The 19,764-nt window shown below is 36.7% G+C and overlaps 1 protein-coding gene across 2 annotated transcripts; it reads left to right on the plus strand.

Moving 5' to 3' along the window:
- Positions 1-7: 7 nt before the first annotated feature.
- Positions 8-19,464, plus strand: LOC136263398 (protein NLRC5-like). Of its 2 annotated transcripts, XM_066057911.1 has the most exons (3): positions 8-158; positions 211-474; positions 13,272-19,464. In XM_066057911.1, exons 1-3 carry the CDS (start codon positions 113-115, stop codon positions 19,148-19,150), a joined length of 6,189 nt encoding a protein of 2,062 aa, XP_065913983.1. In that variant the 5' UTR covers positions 8-112; the 3' UTR covers positions 19,151-19,464. The 2 variants fall into 2 exon arrangements, with proteins under 2 accessions (XP_065913983.1, XP_065913984.1); XM_066057912.1 differs by lacking the exons at positions 8-158; positions 211-474 and adding an exon at positions 5,996-6,520.
- Positions 19,465-19,764: the final 300 nt, after the last annotated feature.

A 19,764-nucleotide genomic window follows, 5' to 3' on the forward strand; every position in this document is an offset into this window, starting at 1 on the left:
AATTTTATGCATCGAACGCGTGACGGCTGGGGACGAAAATTTATTTATTTCATCAAATACGCAGAGATCTTTACAGGACTGTAATGGAGTCCTTCGTTCAGCCCTTTGTGTGATGGCGATGGCAACTACAACCGTTAGTATTCCCAATGGAAAATCAAGTAGGTTACGTAAAATTCGCTATCATGTTGAAAAACAACGATCTGTTTATAGGAGATGACTCACCGAAGGCACTTGAAATCAACAGACACGTTGCGCCATATTGTGCAACAAAGTGGAGGGAGTTGGGAGAAGCTCTAGGAATGACACCACCTCAACTTGACATAATAAACGTTGACCATCCCAACAGCTGCGAAGAGAGATGTAAAGTGATGTTGAGGAAATGGGTAAAACAGGACGTCTCAGCTACATGGGGTAGACTGGTTGATTGCATGAACACTGTCTACTGTGTCCCTTGTGTATCTGTTGCTGTACAAGGTAATAGTGTAGAAGCCATGCATCCAGTTAACGTTGTCAAATTGCCAATGAAATCTTGGCTATCAAATTTGTGTCTCCACTCGCATGTTTTTTATATACCAGTTACATCCTCACAAAATTTCTCTGTTGACAATTTAGGTTGTTCTTTTATGTTTCAAATGTCCCACCCACATTGCAATGTCTAAACTTGGCCATTATTATGACTTTGTCAAAGTGTATTGTTTATGTACAAGAGGTAGTACAAGTACAAGTAAAAAGAATTTTAGGGATCACAAGGGAGGTCGCCTATACCTGAAGATATACTAGTGGACATTAAAATGACTAACCGTTTACTTGATCACTGCCCATGAGAGAAGGATACTATAGTCAGCTACAAACTATGATTAACTCTTACAGAATTTCCATTTCCCCTGTAGTTAGTCTTTGGAAACACTCCCCCCTTTATTGTACTAGTTGTACTAGCCTGAACATGATCACACCTGTGCACTACAATCATTTGCACAGTAATAATTCAGTCTATAGCCATGACTGAATTAGGGATTAAATGTCCACTACTATATCTGCAGGTGTAGGTGACCTCTCTTGCTTCCCTAGCGCCAGGCTTATTGCTTTTGTCTGAGTATGCTCTCCAGGTACATATAAATTACTGAAATAGCGAAGTGGCCATTGCCACTCTTTCAGCTATGTTCAGCCTGTTACACAGCATTACAAATGAAGAACACTACAAGAAGGACTCTGCAATCAATCCAGTCACATCGGAAAACTCAGATGCTTCCCATTGCAAAGCCATCATGCAGCTCTATTGTGCATTGACACCTTGCACTGTCAGCAAAGATATAAGGACACATGAAGCATTCTACATACTGCTATATGTTAAAGGCACCAGTCAAGCTGAAGCGACATCTAACAGTGAAAAAAATCAAGTCTATAGTCTTAGCTGTTAATGAGTTATGCTTGGTCTGAAGGCATCAATCAGTCGGTCAGGCAGTCTGTCAGTACAAAAATTCTGCTGAATAATTTTAAAAATTATAGCAACTTATTGTAAGCATTTCGATACTGAAGGCACTTTTGGGCTTGGTTATATCATATAGAGGGAAACTTTGGTGGGGGTAAACTTTGGTGAATATCAAGCTAAATTGCATTTGGCGAAATAAACTTTAGCGTATTTAAGCTATAAAGATGCTAATCTCAGGCACTATGAATAATTGGTGGGTTAAACTTTGGCAAATTTGTAGCAAATTGCCAAATTCGCCACCAAAGTTTTCTCCTGCCAAAGTTTCCCTCTATAAGGTACTTACCAAGGCACCATGAAGGTAATGTTGAACTTAAGTTGATAAACTCTGTTAACTGCTTAATTAAATCATCTGTGAAGTTTCAAATCCTTCCTACTCTCGCATTGGTTTGTTATTTGGACTGTTATAAATGTCTTCTGAGCCTGGAACACCAAGTATGAGTCTTTTAATTTGTTACTTTTTACTAGCTTTTAACTTAATTTTTAAAGCATATTATAAAGAAAGTTCGGAGCTTTGTTCAAAACATTTAGTTAAAAAAATATTCGTCTTAGTCCTAGTGCAAACGGCCATTGGTAACTAGTTACATCATTGTTTTGCTGGAAAGCATATTTAATTTGTCACATAATATAGTGATCACTTGTGAGATATTGGTTGCACTTTTGAATTATCAGCTGTTTCTGAAATATCAGTTCATCAGAAAACCTGTAGATAACAGTTGGAGGTAAAAATGTGGTATCGGTACAGCCCTAATAGCTAGGCATAAAAGAGGACAAGCTAGGTGAGCTGAAGACCCACCTAAATGTCAAGGGAGGGGACTTTAACCATTTCACTTCTTGACAGATAACAGTTCTATATCAGGTACGTACATAGCTATAAAACCTCACATAACACACTAGTGTGTGTCATGGCCTTGCAGAGTAATAGCCTGCTTCAAGTGAACAATCATTCATTCTAACCAAGCCAGTCTAGGCTTATAGCCTGTGCTATGTTGGCTGACCAATCAACCCAACCAGTACTCCTAGAATTACTGGATTTATTTATAGACATACTGTGATGATGGTTCCTTGTGGTTGGCAGTGAATGGTCTTACTATGTTTTGTTTTGTTGACATAAACAGACAAGTCTTAGGAATATCATGGAAATATGCTTATTAAATGCCAAACCTGTAGCCGTTAAGAAGATGGTCTAGGTCCAGAACAAGAATAATGCAGGTACAACGTGTACGCAATGTCTATTCTACTAAAGATAGTTGATTCAAAGACTACTCCTTAAGTTCTAATTGTTTTGTGTATCTTGTGATTACAATGAATGCATTGACGGTTCTCTATAAACAGTTAAACCATAGGCTAGGCTTGTGCTATATGTCAAATGTAGCACTCAAAAGAGTGGTATCAAGACAAAATAAATTGTAGTACTTGACTTTGCCTTGTGTTATATTTGTCTCTCGCCCCATACTATATTTAATGTATAGCACTTGTGGCAGTACTTTTAACTCTTGTAAGCACCAAAAGTGTTTAAAATGTATGCTCTATAGACGTTTTTCCAGTATAACGAAGTTGCCTGTAAAATCTGGAATTAATCATATTGGTAGGCAAGGAATCATTACGGTAGGATGGCAGCACTTTGTGAAGCCAAAGAAGTGGTTTTACGTGGCAAGGAGCTGTTAGATGAAGATATAGAGTTTCTTAACAGTTTGTTGCACAAGCTGAAAGTACAAGAGTTGAAGATTCTCGCTAAAGAACTCCGTGTTCGTTTGACTGGCTCCACTAAAAAGGATGACATTATCGATTGAATCGTGGGGATGGCTTGCATTGGGGCTTTGCAGTGTTGAAATCCTGAGTCAGATGATATCACCACCATACCGTACTTGACTGGGAAAATGAAGAGCATCCTTCATAGCCTGCCATCTTTTACAAGTGTGATTCATTGGGAAAAGAAGTTTTCTGGAGTACTGATGGAGTTCACCTTAATGAATTTGGTGTTGTATCTTGTTTACGGAAGAGATAAGACATTCAATATGCAAAGCATGAATGCATACAGGCAGTTAAAAGCCTTCAAGTTCTTTTACGATGGTTTTGTAAAGAATGTATGGCTGTACCAGTGCCCTGTGAACAGGATAGTGCTACATAATGAAAGGCTAACTAGTTCTAGGTTTCGTGAAATATTGAAGAGGCGAGCTACAACAGATCTAACCAGGCTAGTTATAGACATCATGGGATATACGTAATGGACCCCTGGAGCACTTACCTCCTGTAATGCGATAGGCAAAAGAAAATGAAGCGAAGGCCAGACAGTGTTATTTAGTAAACAGGCAATCTGTTGGTGAAGACATATATGGTAGTGCAACCGACAAGGTTACACCTTTTGCTGACAAAAGCTTTCCAGGTGCATCATCAGATGGGAAGATATTATGTAGGAGCACTGACACTTGCTGTTATAGCTGCCTTGAAATAAAATGTCCATATAGCATTAAGGGTACCATTAAAATTGAACTAACTCCCATGGAAATAGCAGAACAGTTTCCTGACTTTCTTCCTGCTGACCACGGATATTACGTACAAGTACAGGGAGAAATGGCAATTTTAGGTGTTGAGCGGTGTGACTTCGTTGTGTACAGTAGTGGTGGACAGGATTTTGGGTGATGCAGATTACTGGAAGAACCTAGAAGAGAAGCTAAAACAGTTTTACCTTTACCATTTTGTACCAGAGCTGTTGTCAAGACACATTTTCTTGGAGAAGTTTGGTGCAACTACCTATACTCTTCATAATCAGGCTCTCTTCATTGGAGTACTAATGGATTGAACGTAACATTCTATACTAAATTTTTAACTTCCTAGCAATGTTGTTAACACAATAACCTATATTGATGAAGTCCAGTCTATTAGTGCTACAAAGAAAATACCTGGTGTTGTTCGTATTTGTACTTGTGTAACTACATTGTTTTACATTATACCAGTAATTCAAATATTAATTGAAAAACGATGCCCTCTTCCAATTGCCCTTTCCACATGGATGCGTAGCTCAGCTATTCTACTGGTCTTCTCTACATCTGATACTGGCATTTGCTTTTGCTTAGATTCTAATCAAGGTGGAACATTCACTAGGATTCCTCTAGCTGCTACCATTTCTTGAATATCAAACCCTTTATCTGCCATTATCATGTCCCCTGGTCCAACAGACCTGACCTTTCTGTAAGTTCTTTGTCAGATATCCTTCCACCCCACGCTTCTGACACAAGGCTTACCAGTCCTGTGGGTGTACACCCTACAAGAAGTTTCCTAGTGTTATGACATTTATACTGAGAATAAGCCTTTGAGGAATTGAGCAAGCCAGATGGCCTTTGACACTCAATCTCATAACAGTCAATAATCACACGGATGTTATTGAAATTCTTAAAACGACTGGGTAGCCACTGTTACACTTGCTGTCTTGATGGAAATGGAAAAAGTAATCTAAGCTCTTTAGACAAAAAGGTTATCCAAGTTGTGAACATTCTACTGTATGTAGTCTCACTGATCTTGAACCTGATGCTAACATCAAGAAATTCTAACCCTCACTGTAACTTGATCAAAACTGCAAACAGCTGCTCAGCCACTGGCAAACATGAAAATCCCTTTCTTTGTGAACTAAACTCTTCACACTTTACAGTCTTCCATCCGTGGTTCTTCCCTTGCTTCTTCACTGTTCTCTACTTGGTGGCGAATGTATGTGTGGTCGTTGTTAATAGCATGAATACTACGATGAATCATCTCTTCCTTTCCTCATCCACTCTTCTAAGGTTCAGCACATCTCTCTCTTCCTGTCTCCTCCACTCCGTCTGTAATTTGGCTTGACGGCTAGCACACTCAAAGCGTGACAGGGTAGCATTACATTCAGTACTTCGTGAAGTGTTGGGTAAAGAAGCCCAGCTTTGTTCAAACCTTTCATAACGGGCAAAAAATCTGATGTATGTACCAACGCTGACTATGTGTCATCGATTAAAGCCAGTTTCCAAGCCAAACCATCACTGTTCTTCCTTGAAACAAAGTTAATCCATTTCTGATGACACTCTTCCTCTTCTTTTCTTTTTGGCAACCGATAAAAAGTAATATGGTATTGTTTAGACTTTCGGTTATCACAATCTACAACCACACATGTGCTTGGCATAGTTGTCTACCAATGTAATGAATTTCCAAAATTTACTAAATTAGTCCATTATACTGGAAAAACGTCTATACATGCAGAACTTTATTGCTCTAGTCACACTTTTTTGCCATGCTTAACTTTAGTAGTGACGAAAAGTTAAGCATGAAATTTGTACTGATTATGAAGTGTTTGGTATGTATGTAGGCACTATATTCAAATGTTCAATAAACTATGTCTATTGCAGCTAGTGACAGTGACATTATTCCCACATCACATGTGTTCAAGTTAGCCTATATAATGTACTCAAGTACTGTAAGCGATTGTATATAAACTCTATATAAACATCTAATTTTATTCTTGTCTTAAAGCAGCAGTGAAACTTATTGCAGGCACAAATACACTAGTATGTGTTGGTAGTGGCATGGCCAAGGGTGCATGGGCCTGGGTGGGCATGTGCCCACCCAAATTTCCTTGGGACAGCAGCGCCCGCTTGCTATTGCCATTACGAACAAGAAATGAGTAGTGCATACCTTGGCAACGCCATATTTTTGTTGTAAATCAGCAGTTGATATTGAAATAAGTTCAATAGTTACATCACATGATCTGATTAGTTTTGCAGGTTTCTGTTTAATGCACAGAATCACGTGATTACAATCTAGATGGGGAAAGAAGAACATGAGAAAGGAAAGGGTCCAGTCTATTTTTCTTACACACGGAATACTTAACAGCATGGATTCTGTTGTTGGCAAGGTTTAAGTGACTTAAAGTGATAAACAAAAATTAAATTCCCTGGTGTTAGACAAGTCGGTGATGACTGAATTATGCTATACGGCTATCTTAAGAGTCAGGCTGGAGTATAAAGAGTTGTGTACAAGTACAAATGAGCTAAAAGAGAACAAGACAAAGAGGTATAATAAGTTAGTTTCTAGCTTCTATATCATTCATGCAGTAGCATTAGATTAGTGAAATAAGCTGCAGGAACAGCAGCACAGCGTATTATTAGCTAGCTAGATACATTTATGCATTTTTGAAAGCTGTTTTAAATCCAAATTTATGTAGAGTCCACTTAGGAATTTTGTGCTAGTTAGTTTCATGGGGTGAAATGTGTGGGTTAGTATGCCCACCCATCCCTGAAAGCCACTGCAAAAAGAAGTGATATCTAATCCAAAACAGCCAAGCTGTAAAAAAAAGTACAGCCCTCAAAAAGGCTATGGTGAAAGGCACCAAATTCACCTGAATTGTCGTTATTAAATTTTTTACCATTAATCTACCATCACAGCTATTTCTTGGCCACCACCTTGGATTTCACATCTTTTTTCACCATAGCCTTTTTGAGAGCCGCAGTCTTTTTTTACAGCTTGGCTGTTTTGGATTAGATATATATGCAGTGTTGGGAGTAACACGTTACGTAATATTATTACTTTTGTGGTAACTAAGTAATATAACGAAATACGCTATAAAAACAGGTAATATAACTCAAGTTACTTTACTTACAAATGTAACGCGTTACCTAAGTAATATAGTTACTGTAACGAATCTAATATTACGTAATATTATTACTACAAGTAACGAAGTTACTATTGCCATTAGTAATCCACTGAGTAACGCCTAGCCACAACGAAGTAATGAAGACTACTGAATGAGGCTTATTCACCAGCTTCTTACTTATAATCAAGATTTGCACATTGTCCAACAATGCAATCGTGTCACGTGATAAGGTGGTAGTTTCACACGTGACAGCTTAAGGCTGTGGGCACAAAGTAAAATATTATTACAGTTACTTTATTTTATGGGTAATATGTAACTGTAACTAAATAGTCCAGCTGCAAGTAATATGTAACTAGTTACTTTAAAAAGTAACTTGCCCATCACTGTATATATGTGACCCAGTCTGGGAAAACCGGTCTTATCGCCCATGTCAGCAGATTTGATTTTTCACCAAGAACACAAAGCTACATGAATAAACTATTTAATTCCACAATCAAAATCAGCTAGACTTGAGTGGTCTGGTTTTGCTGGCTGCTTTTCCCAAGCCCAGTGGCGATCCGTATGTGGGATGTGGGGCCTTAATGAAGCTCTGGTCAGCCTGGGGATGGCTGTATGTGGCTGTACAGCTCTGTGGTGGTGAATAAGTACCTCTGCTGTGAATTTCCTTTCATTTTAGCCACTTTTGAGACCTGAATGGCCCGCAACTTGGCCTAATTCATCCTCACACCTTCCTTTTCAATTTTTGAACACCATCTTGCCTGCCTTCCAGGCCTCCCGCCTCCTACCCCTTTTGGAGTTCGCCTGATACAGTCAACCTCAGTTTAAAATCTATCTAAAATGGCGGGAAACTTAGTTGTTGGTTACTTGCACAGTGGATGCTCTGGAAGGTAAGGAATTGGTGTAAAACATGTGAAAATTTGGTACACATAGCTTCAACCATTGGCGAGCACAACACACTAAATACTTAAAACCAATGTTTCTCAATATTTTTAAATACGTGATAAGACCGGTTTTCCCAGACTGGGTCACGTATATATATATATATATATATATACTGAAAAGCTGTCTGTCTGTCTGTCTACATCTTTTGACGTCATACATTTATTTCGTTTGTGTCAAAGCAGTTGCTGTGTCAAACAAAGCACTCATCACCTAAGAATTACATCGTTTTTAAATGAAGCTTCTAATTGCCATCATTCGTCATTTACAGTGCGATTAGTGCAAGGGTGTAGACAAAAATTCACTTGAATTCTTTCTGTAAACCGCAAGTAAACACCTATACCAGTCATTGTATACATGCCTTTATAAGACGGTTTCTAATGCCTTTTTGGAGATTTAGCTAAGTGGTTAAAGCATGCGCATTATAAATAGAAGGTCGCGGGTTTGATTCCAGCTGGAGATTTCTTGTTTCTTTCTTTTTTTTTGCTTTGGCAACCTTTTTTAATGCAATCCTTTTCTACATTATAAGAACTTATCATGTAACGTGTTTCTCTAAATTCTGAGCCTTATTTGTACAACATTCTTTTCTGAATGTGTGCCATTTTATTTTCACTCTCCATGTAAATACTTTGACATCAACTTAATATACTGCTTTTAGTATGGAAATAAGGATAATTTTGGTGAGCTATGGCTGGAAATACATACATGAGACTATGCTGTATCTATAGAGTAGATACTGTTTCAGCATTATCATACAGTACAATAGTACTGTATAATAGGGACTACAAAGGAGTAGGCGTGGCCCACAAAATAACATCACCCAATAACCAGCCTCAATTTTTCCCTGACGATGATGAGGTTAGGTAAAACTAAGCCCAAAAAAGCTTTCAAATCAACCCAAAACGCTTTCAACAAGTTGCTACAGAATTTTAAAAATTATTTATTTAAAGAAATTTTCTACTAACTGACTGACTGAGTAAGTAACTGACTGACTGATGCCTTCAGAAGCGTAACTCAATAACGGCTAAGGCTACGGGCATGATTTTAAAAAGTGTCGATTAACAATAAAAAGTTACAACTAGCTACACTAACTAAACTATAGTAACTAACTACGATACAGCTACACTACATTACTTCACCAAAATCCAAGTCATCCTCAGAAGAGAGGGCGTACTGCTGTAGAATCATCTTGGCATTAAAATGCTACAGAGTGACAGAAAGTTGCTGCATAACTGTTGTCTAGCAATCTTACGGGCAAACAATTTTTGACTGTAGACCTGTCAGCTATTGAAAACAGGGTGGACAAAGCATAAGGTGTTCAGATACCACCAGACTTGTTAACAATGTCCAGATACTGGTTGTTTTTAGCCTCCTCACTGGCAGCAGCAGCCACCCCATCCTGAGAAGCAGCAGAGGAAATAAAAGCAGACTGAGTGGTGCACCTGACAGAGAGGTCGAAGTAAGCAGGGCAGCCAAGGTGAATATTTCCAGAATGAGAACGATCAGAGGTTGGGGCACCTTGTTCACCAAGAACACTGGAGTGATCTTGAAGTAAAGCATGATGAACTACAGAAACTAAGGCATCATGACGCTGGATGTGGAGGGGCCCATGTGAGCGGTGCAAAAGATGGTCACCAAACTGGTCAATAACAGAAAAGCAAGTACAAAGAGGTGAAAATGGAAACAAGGGAATCCCAAGCCACAAGCGGAGAGCAAATAATAAAATCATGAGGGGAAAATGCTAAGCCCAAAGATGGTTGTGGCAAGGTCTTAAGCCAACCACTGCTGGTGCCAGGAGAATGTGACACTGCACACATGTGTGCTTGATCACGAATAGTTGAGCTATTCAAAAGTTGTTTGAACAAAAGATCATCCAGAGAAGCTTGAATATCATTCTAAGTGGAAGCATTGGACACTGAGATGGGAAGATCTTTAAAGAATGATAGAGCACATTCTTCTCTGGGAAGTGGTACAGAAGCATCAGGTTTTGGTTCACTGTTCAGCCCGAGAGGTACCTTTCGGCATACCACAGTACACACAGTGCATTCTTCATGGACTTACCAGTGTCCTCCTTTGTGTCCCATTCATCTTTGCTGACAGTGAAAAATGTCAATTTGGTGATGGCTTCCCTTCGTAACGAAAAATTGTCCATATTTTTCATAGTGACTGTTTTGATTGCAGAGGTGCTTTTCGAACAGTTCTTGATTCGTACTAGGGCTGAGCGATACTACCGTTTTAGCGATATATCGTGATATTTTGAAAGTATCGATATCGCGATAATTTGTTATTAACTGTTGTGATACCATGCCTGTACATTACTGTCATTAAAAATCCATTTGTTATGCAGTACTAGGTTAAGAATCCTTGGAAATGATAAAGTCCACCCATCTGGTTTCCCCTGCAGAGAGGTGTGAACACCATAACAACTTCAAAGCATGTGTTAAAATAACTGTTACTGTAAACAAGGATGATAGTGGCTAGTTTGCTATCACCTATAAGGACTTCCTGCAGGAATACTGAGCAATATGCTATGTAGCACCAGCTATGATTGACTTATTTGTAAGTATTGTGAACTATTCAGTATCGTGAATAGTGGCTTTAGTATCGATCGTGATACTAAAATGGCAGTATCGCTCAGCCCTAATTCGTACTGCTGTGTAACAGCTTGAACATAGCCAACAATGAAGTGTAATGGATGCTTCACATTTCAGACAATAATTGATATAACTGGTGCGCACAGCACCATTTCTTTCTTTTGGTGTACGTGGATTGTAGAGGTGCTTTCCGAACAGTTCTTGATTCGAAATGCTATGGAACGGGTTGAACATAGTCATAGCTGACAACGAAGCATAATGGATACTTCACTTTTCAGATGATAATTGATATAGCTGGGGTGCGCGGCGCCATTTTCAGATATGGTATGCATGGGTTCACCAGTCATAATAATTATTTGCAAAAAAATTTAACAAACAAGTACACAAAAATTTTTGGAATTTTCAACTAGAGTAGGGACCATAGCACATCAATAAAAAGTACTGAAACAAGTTGGAGTAGTCTGTGATATTAAACAGTAAAACAATAATATCCCTACTGTGCTCAAAATACCGTAACGGAAATGCACAGTAGGGATATAACACTTCTTATTGTTTTACTGTGATTTAATATCATGGAGTACTCCAACTTGTTTCAGTACTTTTTATCAATGTGCTATGGTCCCTACTCTAGTTGAAAATTCCAAAAAAAAAATTGTGTAATTATAAGTTTAGAATGAGTATCCTTACCATTGTCAGTCATTTGTCACAATGAAATCCTGCACGTATAGGGCAGGCCTAATACACTGATGGATATAGTGCTGCTGGAGTGTAGGTGTGCTATACTTGAAAGTGAAACAACAGTACTTAATAGAGAAACTCTTGCACTGTAGGGCAGGTATACTGATCATGATGCTATGTTATCATTATAAATGTCATATGTGTAGCTATTATTACATGTATGTATGGCCTGCATGACAGGTACTACTACTATAAATTACATCATCACCTGTGTGGTAATAGTACTACTGTTGGCTATATAGCTATACTCTACTGTTAAACATCAAATATGCAAATATGCATGCACAATACAGCAAGTCCTGCATTGTAGGGCAGGTACCCGCAATGCTATGATCATTTCTCTTTGATGCTAGTCCGTGAGTTTAAAGACATCAAATGATGTTATAGCTATTTCCTGCATAATGGGACAGGTACGTACATGTACACACCTGTGTGGTAAACATAATTATACAAGTATTTCAAAATATTTGGAATTTATAACTAGAGTAGGGACCATAGCACATTGATAAAAAGTACTGAAACAAACTGGAGTAGTGTACAATATTAAATCACAGTAAAGCAATATGAAGTGTTATATCCCTACTGTGCATTTTATGAAATACTTGTTGTTGTTTTTTTGTAAATAATATTATTATGATTGGTGACGCATACTGCATTTAAAATGGCACTGCGCGCTCCAGCTATATCGTCTGAAAAGTGAAGTATCCATTACGCTTCGTTGTCAGCTATGTTCAACCCGTTACACAGCAGTACAAATCAAGAGCAGTTCGAAAAGCATCTCTGCAACCCATGCATACCAAAAGAAAGGGTTGGTGCCACGCACCCCAGTTTATAAATTATCGTCTGAAAAGTGAAGTATCCGTTACGCTTCGTTGTTGCATGGCTATGTTCAACCCGTTACACAGCAGTACGAATCAAAAACTGTTTTAAAAACACCTCTGCAATGGAAGTAGCCACTATGAAAAATACAGACGATTTTTGTTACGAAGGGAAGCCATCACGTGTTACCACCAAATCGACACTGTATGGGACACAAAGGAGGACACTAGTAAGTCTATGAAGAATGCATTGTACATACTTCGGTATACCAAAAGGCACCTCTCGGGCTGAAGCGACGTCAAACAGTGAAAAAATCAAGGCTGTAGCCTTAGCCGTTATCGAGTTACGCTTGTCTGAAGGCATCAATCAGTCAGTGGAAAATTCTGTTGAATAAAAGAATTAAAATTCCGTAACAACTTGTTGAAAGCGTTTCGGGTCGATCTGAAAGCTTGTTTGGGCTTAGTTTTACCTAACCAATACTGCCTCATCGTCGTCTGGGAAAATTGAGGCTGGTTTTTGGGTGACGTTGTTTTGTGGTCCCTACTAATAGTAGTGTATGATGTATACACAGTACTATAGTTAGTTACATGCAGTACTACTACTATGCTCACAACTTTTTTGCTTTCAGGTTTAAAAGGGATATCACCATGCATTCATGGTACCGATATTTTAATGCTTATGGCTTTTAGTTAGATGTGAACATAGTCCTGCACATAGGGAAGGTACCAATGTATATTGGAAACTTAGGTCTTAGGCTATAAACTGAAGCAGTTTTATTGCCATGATCACTCCAAAGAAGACTACTGGAAAGTAGAATGTCTAAATTGCACTTAAAGCACTGACTATGCTTGTGTACACAAAATTACAGTCTACAGGGGGCATCAGTTTCTTTTATGCATAATGTAAAAATAACTTGGGAATTGAAGGGTTATTTAATTAATTAATTTGTTGCTAACTAAATATAAATTATATTTGCACTTTATGTGATGGTAATCTAGGCACTTTTTTTTGTACTGATCCTTACTATAGCTCTAATTGTTCCTTATAGACTTTTAACTATAAATTTCTTTCTTTTATCAAGGTCAATTGCTAGAGTCAGTCTCCAAGCATCTAAAAGAATGGTACATCCGAACCAGGTTTCACACACCAGAAGATGGTACAGAAAGAGAAGACATATGGCAACTACTATATCCTGAACATTTTGTAAATCTGCTACTCATGAAACATCGTAAACAACGAGGAGCGAAAGAAATTTTCGAAGTTGCTGGTAAAATGAGGGAAGGCTTGATGAAGCGTACCCGTGATATGTCATCAACTTATGCACAAGCACTTCAAAGAATTTATACAATGCCACATAATAAGGAATACAGCAAAACATTTGAATCCTATGCAATATCGGAAATGTTTCAGCCAGTTAAATGTGATGATGGAACAACTGTAGAACCAAAACTAATACTAATTAATGGAGCACCTGGTATGGGGAAAACAACATTGTGTAAGGAAATTGCTTATAGCTGGGCTAAAGGGACATTACTAAATAACATTTCCTTGGTTTTGTTCCTGTCTTTGGGTCATCCTGGAGTAAAAAAGATATATAATGTGCGTGACCTAATTCATTACTTTTATGATTTTGATCAATCAGCTGTTGGTATTTCTACAAATAGTGCTGAATTGTTGACTATGCAAGTAGGTATTGATATTACAATAATACTAGATGGGTATGATGAATTTTCTAGTACTGATGATAACTTGCTTGTTAACAAAATAATAAAGCGCAAAATTTTACCACATTGCAAAGTAATAGTCACATCACGTCCTATTGCATCAGAAAGACTTCAAAAGATAGCTGACATTACTGTAGAAGTGTTAGGATTTACTGAAGAAAGTCAGAAACATTATATTGACCACGAGTTGAAAGGTTACCCTAATAAAATAGCACAGCTGTCTTCTTTTCTTAACAACAATGTCACCATCAACAGTGCATGTTACATGCCCATCATGTTGACAATTTTGGTATATAACTTTAAGCAATATGATGATTTACCAAACAATGATACTGAATTGTATAAAAATTTTATTGCTTTAACCATTTCCCGTTTTCTACAAAAACAAGGACATGACCTACCCAGTGGCGAATTATTGATAACACAAATGCATCAACAATATGTGGATAATCTCTCCAAACTTGCTTTTGAAGGTATTATGACTCGAAAATATATTTTTACGATGAAAGATGTAGAAAGAATGTGCTCAAATTTAACATTACAATCTGACAATTTTCATGGGTTGGGTTTGTTAAACTTTACACAGTATACCACTTATAAAAATAAAGTCAACAAGTGTATTTCTTATAATTTTTTACACCTGTCAATTCAAGAGTACTTGGCGGCTCTTTACATTAACTCACTTGATATTTCTGAGCAATTCAAGTTACTCAAAAATACCTTTTTTGTAGACGAGTTTCTGCATACATGGATTATGTTTATTCAAATGAACGAAACCAACATGTGTAAATTTCACAAATTTCTTACATACTGTCATGTAACTGGATCTTCTGATGATGACAAATGTAAAATGTTGTCATTGATTGACAATTTAAATTTATTTGAAGACATTTCTGGACTTAACGATATAAGTATCAGTAATTTATCTGGCAGTTTTCAAGTCTTGTGCTACAAAAACAATGAAAGAGATCTTCAGAAACATCAAACTTGGAAGAGTTATTTTAACCGTGATGAATTTCTTGAATTTTATGATTCATACTTTTACATTGATTGGTTTGAAATATATTTATCATTTTGCAGTGTTGATAGCATGGTTGATCAGATGGTAGAAATATTCTTGTTGGATAAGAACAGAGTTGACGGTGTTTATTATCGCATGGCAATAAGGCTAGGACGCAATCACAATCTTTCAGTAATGCTATTGAGTTACAATACATTGATGGCATACAGAACTAAGTTGTATCAAATATCTAGTGCTCTAACTGTAACCAATTTTTCTCTTGTTATGGAAAATTGTGGCAGCACTACAAATGGTTTGTCAGCCAAACAGCGGACATTAAAACATGTAATAATTGAGAAAGTAGATTCTCAGGAATTATTGCTTATTTTTCATTTTCTGAGGGAAGTACGTACCTTGACAAGCATCAATTTAACTAAAACTGACTTGCCCAAAAATGTGGTAGAGAATTTAGCAGAAGTGATCTTGCATAATCCTTTCCTTGAAGTAGTTACTTTGCATTCCAATAATTTGCGGTCATCTGCAATCATAGTTTTGCAAGCTTTAAAGAATACTACTGATCTTACTACGCTGGACTTAAGTTTCAACAACATGTCTGAAGTAGTGGTGGATGAATTGGCAAATGTAATAAAAAATAATGATTTTTTACAGGAGTTAAATTTGAGTGGTAATAGCTTACAGTCTGATGGGGCTGTCATTTTACGTGCTCTGAAAGAAATTTCATATCTCATAATTCTTGACTTAAATTATAACATGCTATCGGAAAAAGTTGTAAAGGATTTGGCTGATGTGATAAAGAGTAATGCTGGCTTAATAGAGCTTAGTTTGGGATATAATAACTTCCAGTCATCTGCAGTGGTAATCTTACTAGCCTTACGAGATGTATCAAATCTAATGAAGTTGGACTTGAGTAACAACAACATGTCTGAAGCAATTGTAAATGAGCTGGCTAGTGTGATCAAAAGAAATACTAAGCTAGAAGAACTCTATTTAGGTGGTAATAATTTACAATCATCTGCTGTTGTAATTTTACAGGATTTAAAGAATATTTCAAAAATTACAAAGCTGGATTTAAGTGACAATGGCATGTCTGATACAGTTGTACATGAGCTAGCAAGTGTGATTGAAAATAATACTAAGCTAGAAGAGCTCAATTTAGGGGGTAATAACCTACAGTCAAGTGCTGTTGTGATTTTACAGGCTTTAAAGAATATCTCAAATCTCACAACTCTTGACTTAAGCAATAATAATTTATCAGAGGAAGTAGCGAAAGACTTGGCAGATGTAATTGAAAGTAACACTCATCTAAATGAGCTTATTTTGAGTGATAATAACTTACAGTCATCTACAGTTGTGATTTTACAAACTTTAGTAAATACCTCGTCTCTCTTAAAGTTGGACTTGAGTGGAAACAAATTACCTGAAACAGTAGTGAATGAACTAGCAAGTGTGATCAAAAGTAATGCTAACTTAAGAGAGCTGCATTTAGCTAACAATAGATTGCAGCCATCCACAATTATAATTTTGCAAGCTTTGAAGGAAATCTCGAGCCTTACAGTTCTTGACTTGAGCAACAATAATTTGTCAGAAAAAATTGTTAATTACTTAGCAGATGTGATTAAACATAACATTCACTTAAGGAAGCTGAATTTGAGCTATAATAACTTACGATCATCTGCAATTGTGGTTTTAGAAGCACTAAAAGGAATTTCACATCTAAATAAGCTGGATTTAAGTGGTAACAACATGTCTGAATCAGTTGCAATAGAACTGGCAGATGTGATCAAAGCTAACAAAATCAAAATAGAAGAAATTTGTTTGGCTAGTAACAGATTGCATTCATCTGCAACAATTATTTTACAAGCTTTAAAGGAAACTTCACACCTAACTCATCTTGATTTAGATAACAATAACATGTCAGAAATAGTGGTAAATGACTTGGCAGATGTAATCAAAAATAACACGTGTTTAGAAGAACTCTATTTAGGTAATAATGATTTAAGATCTTCTGTAACAATTGTTTTACAATCATTAAAAACAGTTTCAGATCTAACAGTTCTTGATCTCAACAATAATAACATGTCAGTAGCAGTTGCGGAGGACTTGTCAGATGTGATCAAATGTAATGTTTGTTTGGAAGAGTTGTATTTGAGTAGTAATAATTTGCAGTCATCTGTGGTTGTGGTTTTGCAAGCTTTGAGAGAGATTTGTAGCCTTAGGGTATTGGACTTAAGTGATAACAATTTATCTAAGGCAGTTGTCAATGACTTTGCAGACATGATTGGTAATAACCCTTGTATAGAACAACTATATTTGGGTGATAATAGTTTACAGTCATCTGCAGCTGTCATTTTACAAGCATTAAAAAGAGTTTCAAATCTTAGAGTTCTTGATTTAGATAACAATAATATGTCAAGATTAGTGGTAGATGATTTGGCAGATGTAGTTAAAAGTAATATTTGTTTGGAAGAATTATGCTTGAGTGGTAATAATCTTCAGTCATCTGTAGTCATGGTTTTACAAGCTTTAAAAAGGTTTTCATATCTTGAAGTCTTAAAATTAGATAACAACAGCACATCGGGGGTGATAGTTAATGAACTTAATCTTGTAATGAATAATAATATGCTAGTTCATTTAAGTGTTAGTTGCAATAATTTACAAAGTGGTTTTGCTGTTAAATCCCTCAACTCTTCTTCATTGAATGTTCTTTTAGTCAATGATAATAACTTTCCAATTGCAACAGTAAATAGTCTAGTGGCTATTGTAACAGGTAATAATTCTTTGACAGAGATAAGACTGGGTGGTAACAATTTACAGAGTGGACTCTTGGATGTTATTAATTCCTGTGCTGATTTACCACACTTACGAATGCTTGAATTATCTCGCAGCAACTGTGATGTTACTATGTTACCTAGTTTAGCATCAGCTATATCTGCAATTAGTTCCCTTAAAGTTCTGATCTTAGGTGGTATATCATTTAATACCAAGGAATACTTTTTTGTTCGCTCTATGTATCAGTATCAAATGCCAGATATGTGTAATAATTGTAAGATGATTGAAATAGTCATTTTGGAAATGCAAAAATACCTGCTCTCTGATGATTATAATAACGCCATTTCAATCTGCAATTGTACAAAGGTTTTTGAATTTGCTAATGTTCTGGAGGAATGCTTAAAATATACCAGTGCTTCATTGTCAGTTTCTAAAGCATTTCATGAAAAGACACTTCAGATAGATGCATCATCAGTTATTTCTATCCTGACTGATGTTATTAAGGACCTAAAAATATTATGCTTTGAATACAGCAATATTGGGGAGCATGCAGCACGTCAACTAGCGCTAGGTTTAGATAAGAACAATGTACTAGAGCAGTTGTGGCTGAGAGGTAACATATTGTGTGATGAAGGAGCTGCATCAATCTTAAACTCATCACAACACCTCTCAACTTTAGTGACACTTGATCTGAGCTATAATAATATCACTAGTGAATCATCTGATGGAATAGCAGCTGTGATAAACAGTAATCAGTTGCTAGAGGAATTTTGGCTTGATGGGAACCATTTTCAAGCTTCTGGAATTTTAAAAATCACTTATGCTTTGAGAAAGCTTTCCACATTAAAGCTGTTGAGTTTGTCCAGTAATGAAATCACTGAAGATGCTGCTGAAGGAATATCTATGGTCATTAATAGTAATGTTTTCTTAGAAACTTTAATGCTGGGTAACAACCATCTTCAATCCTCAGGGGTCTTGAAGCTTGCTAAGACACTTAGAAACTTGAAACATATAAAAACACTGGATTTGTTTAACAATCATATTACTAAACAATCTGCAAATGAATTAGGAGTTATTTTTAAAAACTGCACAAACCTTCAAGTACTTCACCTTGGTAGTAATGCGTTGGAAACCGGAGTACTTACCATAGTAAATGCAATGAGAAGCATCTGTACTCTGAGAGTATTAACACTTAGTAATAACAACATCACCAAAGAGGCTGCTAGTTGTATTTGTGATGTCATAGCAATACATTATGGTCTAAATATTCTATTACTTGGTGATAATGACCTCAAAACTGATGGAGTAGTACAAATTGCTGAAGCAGTAAGACATAATGAAGCTGTACAGTTGTTGGCTGTTTTTGATAACAATGTTGATGAGGAGACAAAGCAAGACATCAAAATGTTGTTCTCTGACAGACCTGATTTGCAATTGTACGTTTAACTTGCTTTTTTTTTTGAGTTATACAAAATAACACAACATGAAATAGTTTTGGTGTAACTGTATTTTTAGTAACCTAAGTCTTTACATACAGCAGGCTGTGTGATTATTCATACATACAGTACATATGGATCAAGCCTAGGCTTATGATTCTACACATAGTGTCAGTGTCAGGTCATGACTATTTTTAATTACATAATATAGTATAATAGTGTAATAATAATTGTGACTGGATCTGCAAGAAGGGGTCTTGTAACCTTTCCTAATAATTGTATGTGTAATTGTGCCATCTTAATTCCCTATACATAATATGTATTTGTGTGGGTGCTATACATGTAATTAGATTCTGCAGTGTGTATTGCAAAGTGTTACGTGTATTACGTGTGTGATTATGACCCAAACTATAAGGTGTGTGATTATGAGCCAAACTATAAGGATGTCTATAATATGAGAAGTCAAATACATCCAATATTAAGGCCACACTAAATTAGCTGTTTAGGGTAATGGCAAACACAATCATCTCCACATGTACACTTCTTAGTACATATATGCCACTTCATTTTAATTATATAATATGTAAAGTGTACACGATGACAATGCACCACATGCATCTATTA

The sequence above is a fragment of the Dysidea avara genome, chromosome 8 (genome assembly GCF_963678975.1).
Source record: "Dysidea avara chromosome 8, odDysAvar1.4, whole genome shotgun sequence".
Lineage (NCBI taxonomy): Eukaryota > Metazoa > Porifera > Demospongiae > Dictyoceratida > Dysideidae > Dysidea > Dysidea avara.

Coding starts and splice junctions, on each gene's coding strand:
- LOC136263398 (XM_066057911.1), top strand. CDS start 113: ATGGCGATGGCAACTACAACCGTTAGTATTCCCAATGGAAAATCAA. Junction 159..210: donor TATTCCCAATGGAAAATCAA/GTAGGTTACGTA, acceptor ATCTGTTTATAG/GAGATGACTCACCGAAGGCA. Junction 475..13,271: donor TGTATCTGTTGCTGTACAAG/GTAATAGTGTAG, acceptor TCTTTTATCAAG/GTCAATTGCTAGAGTCAGTC.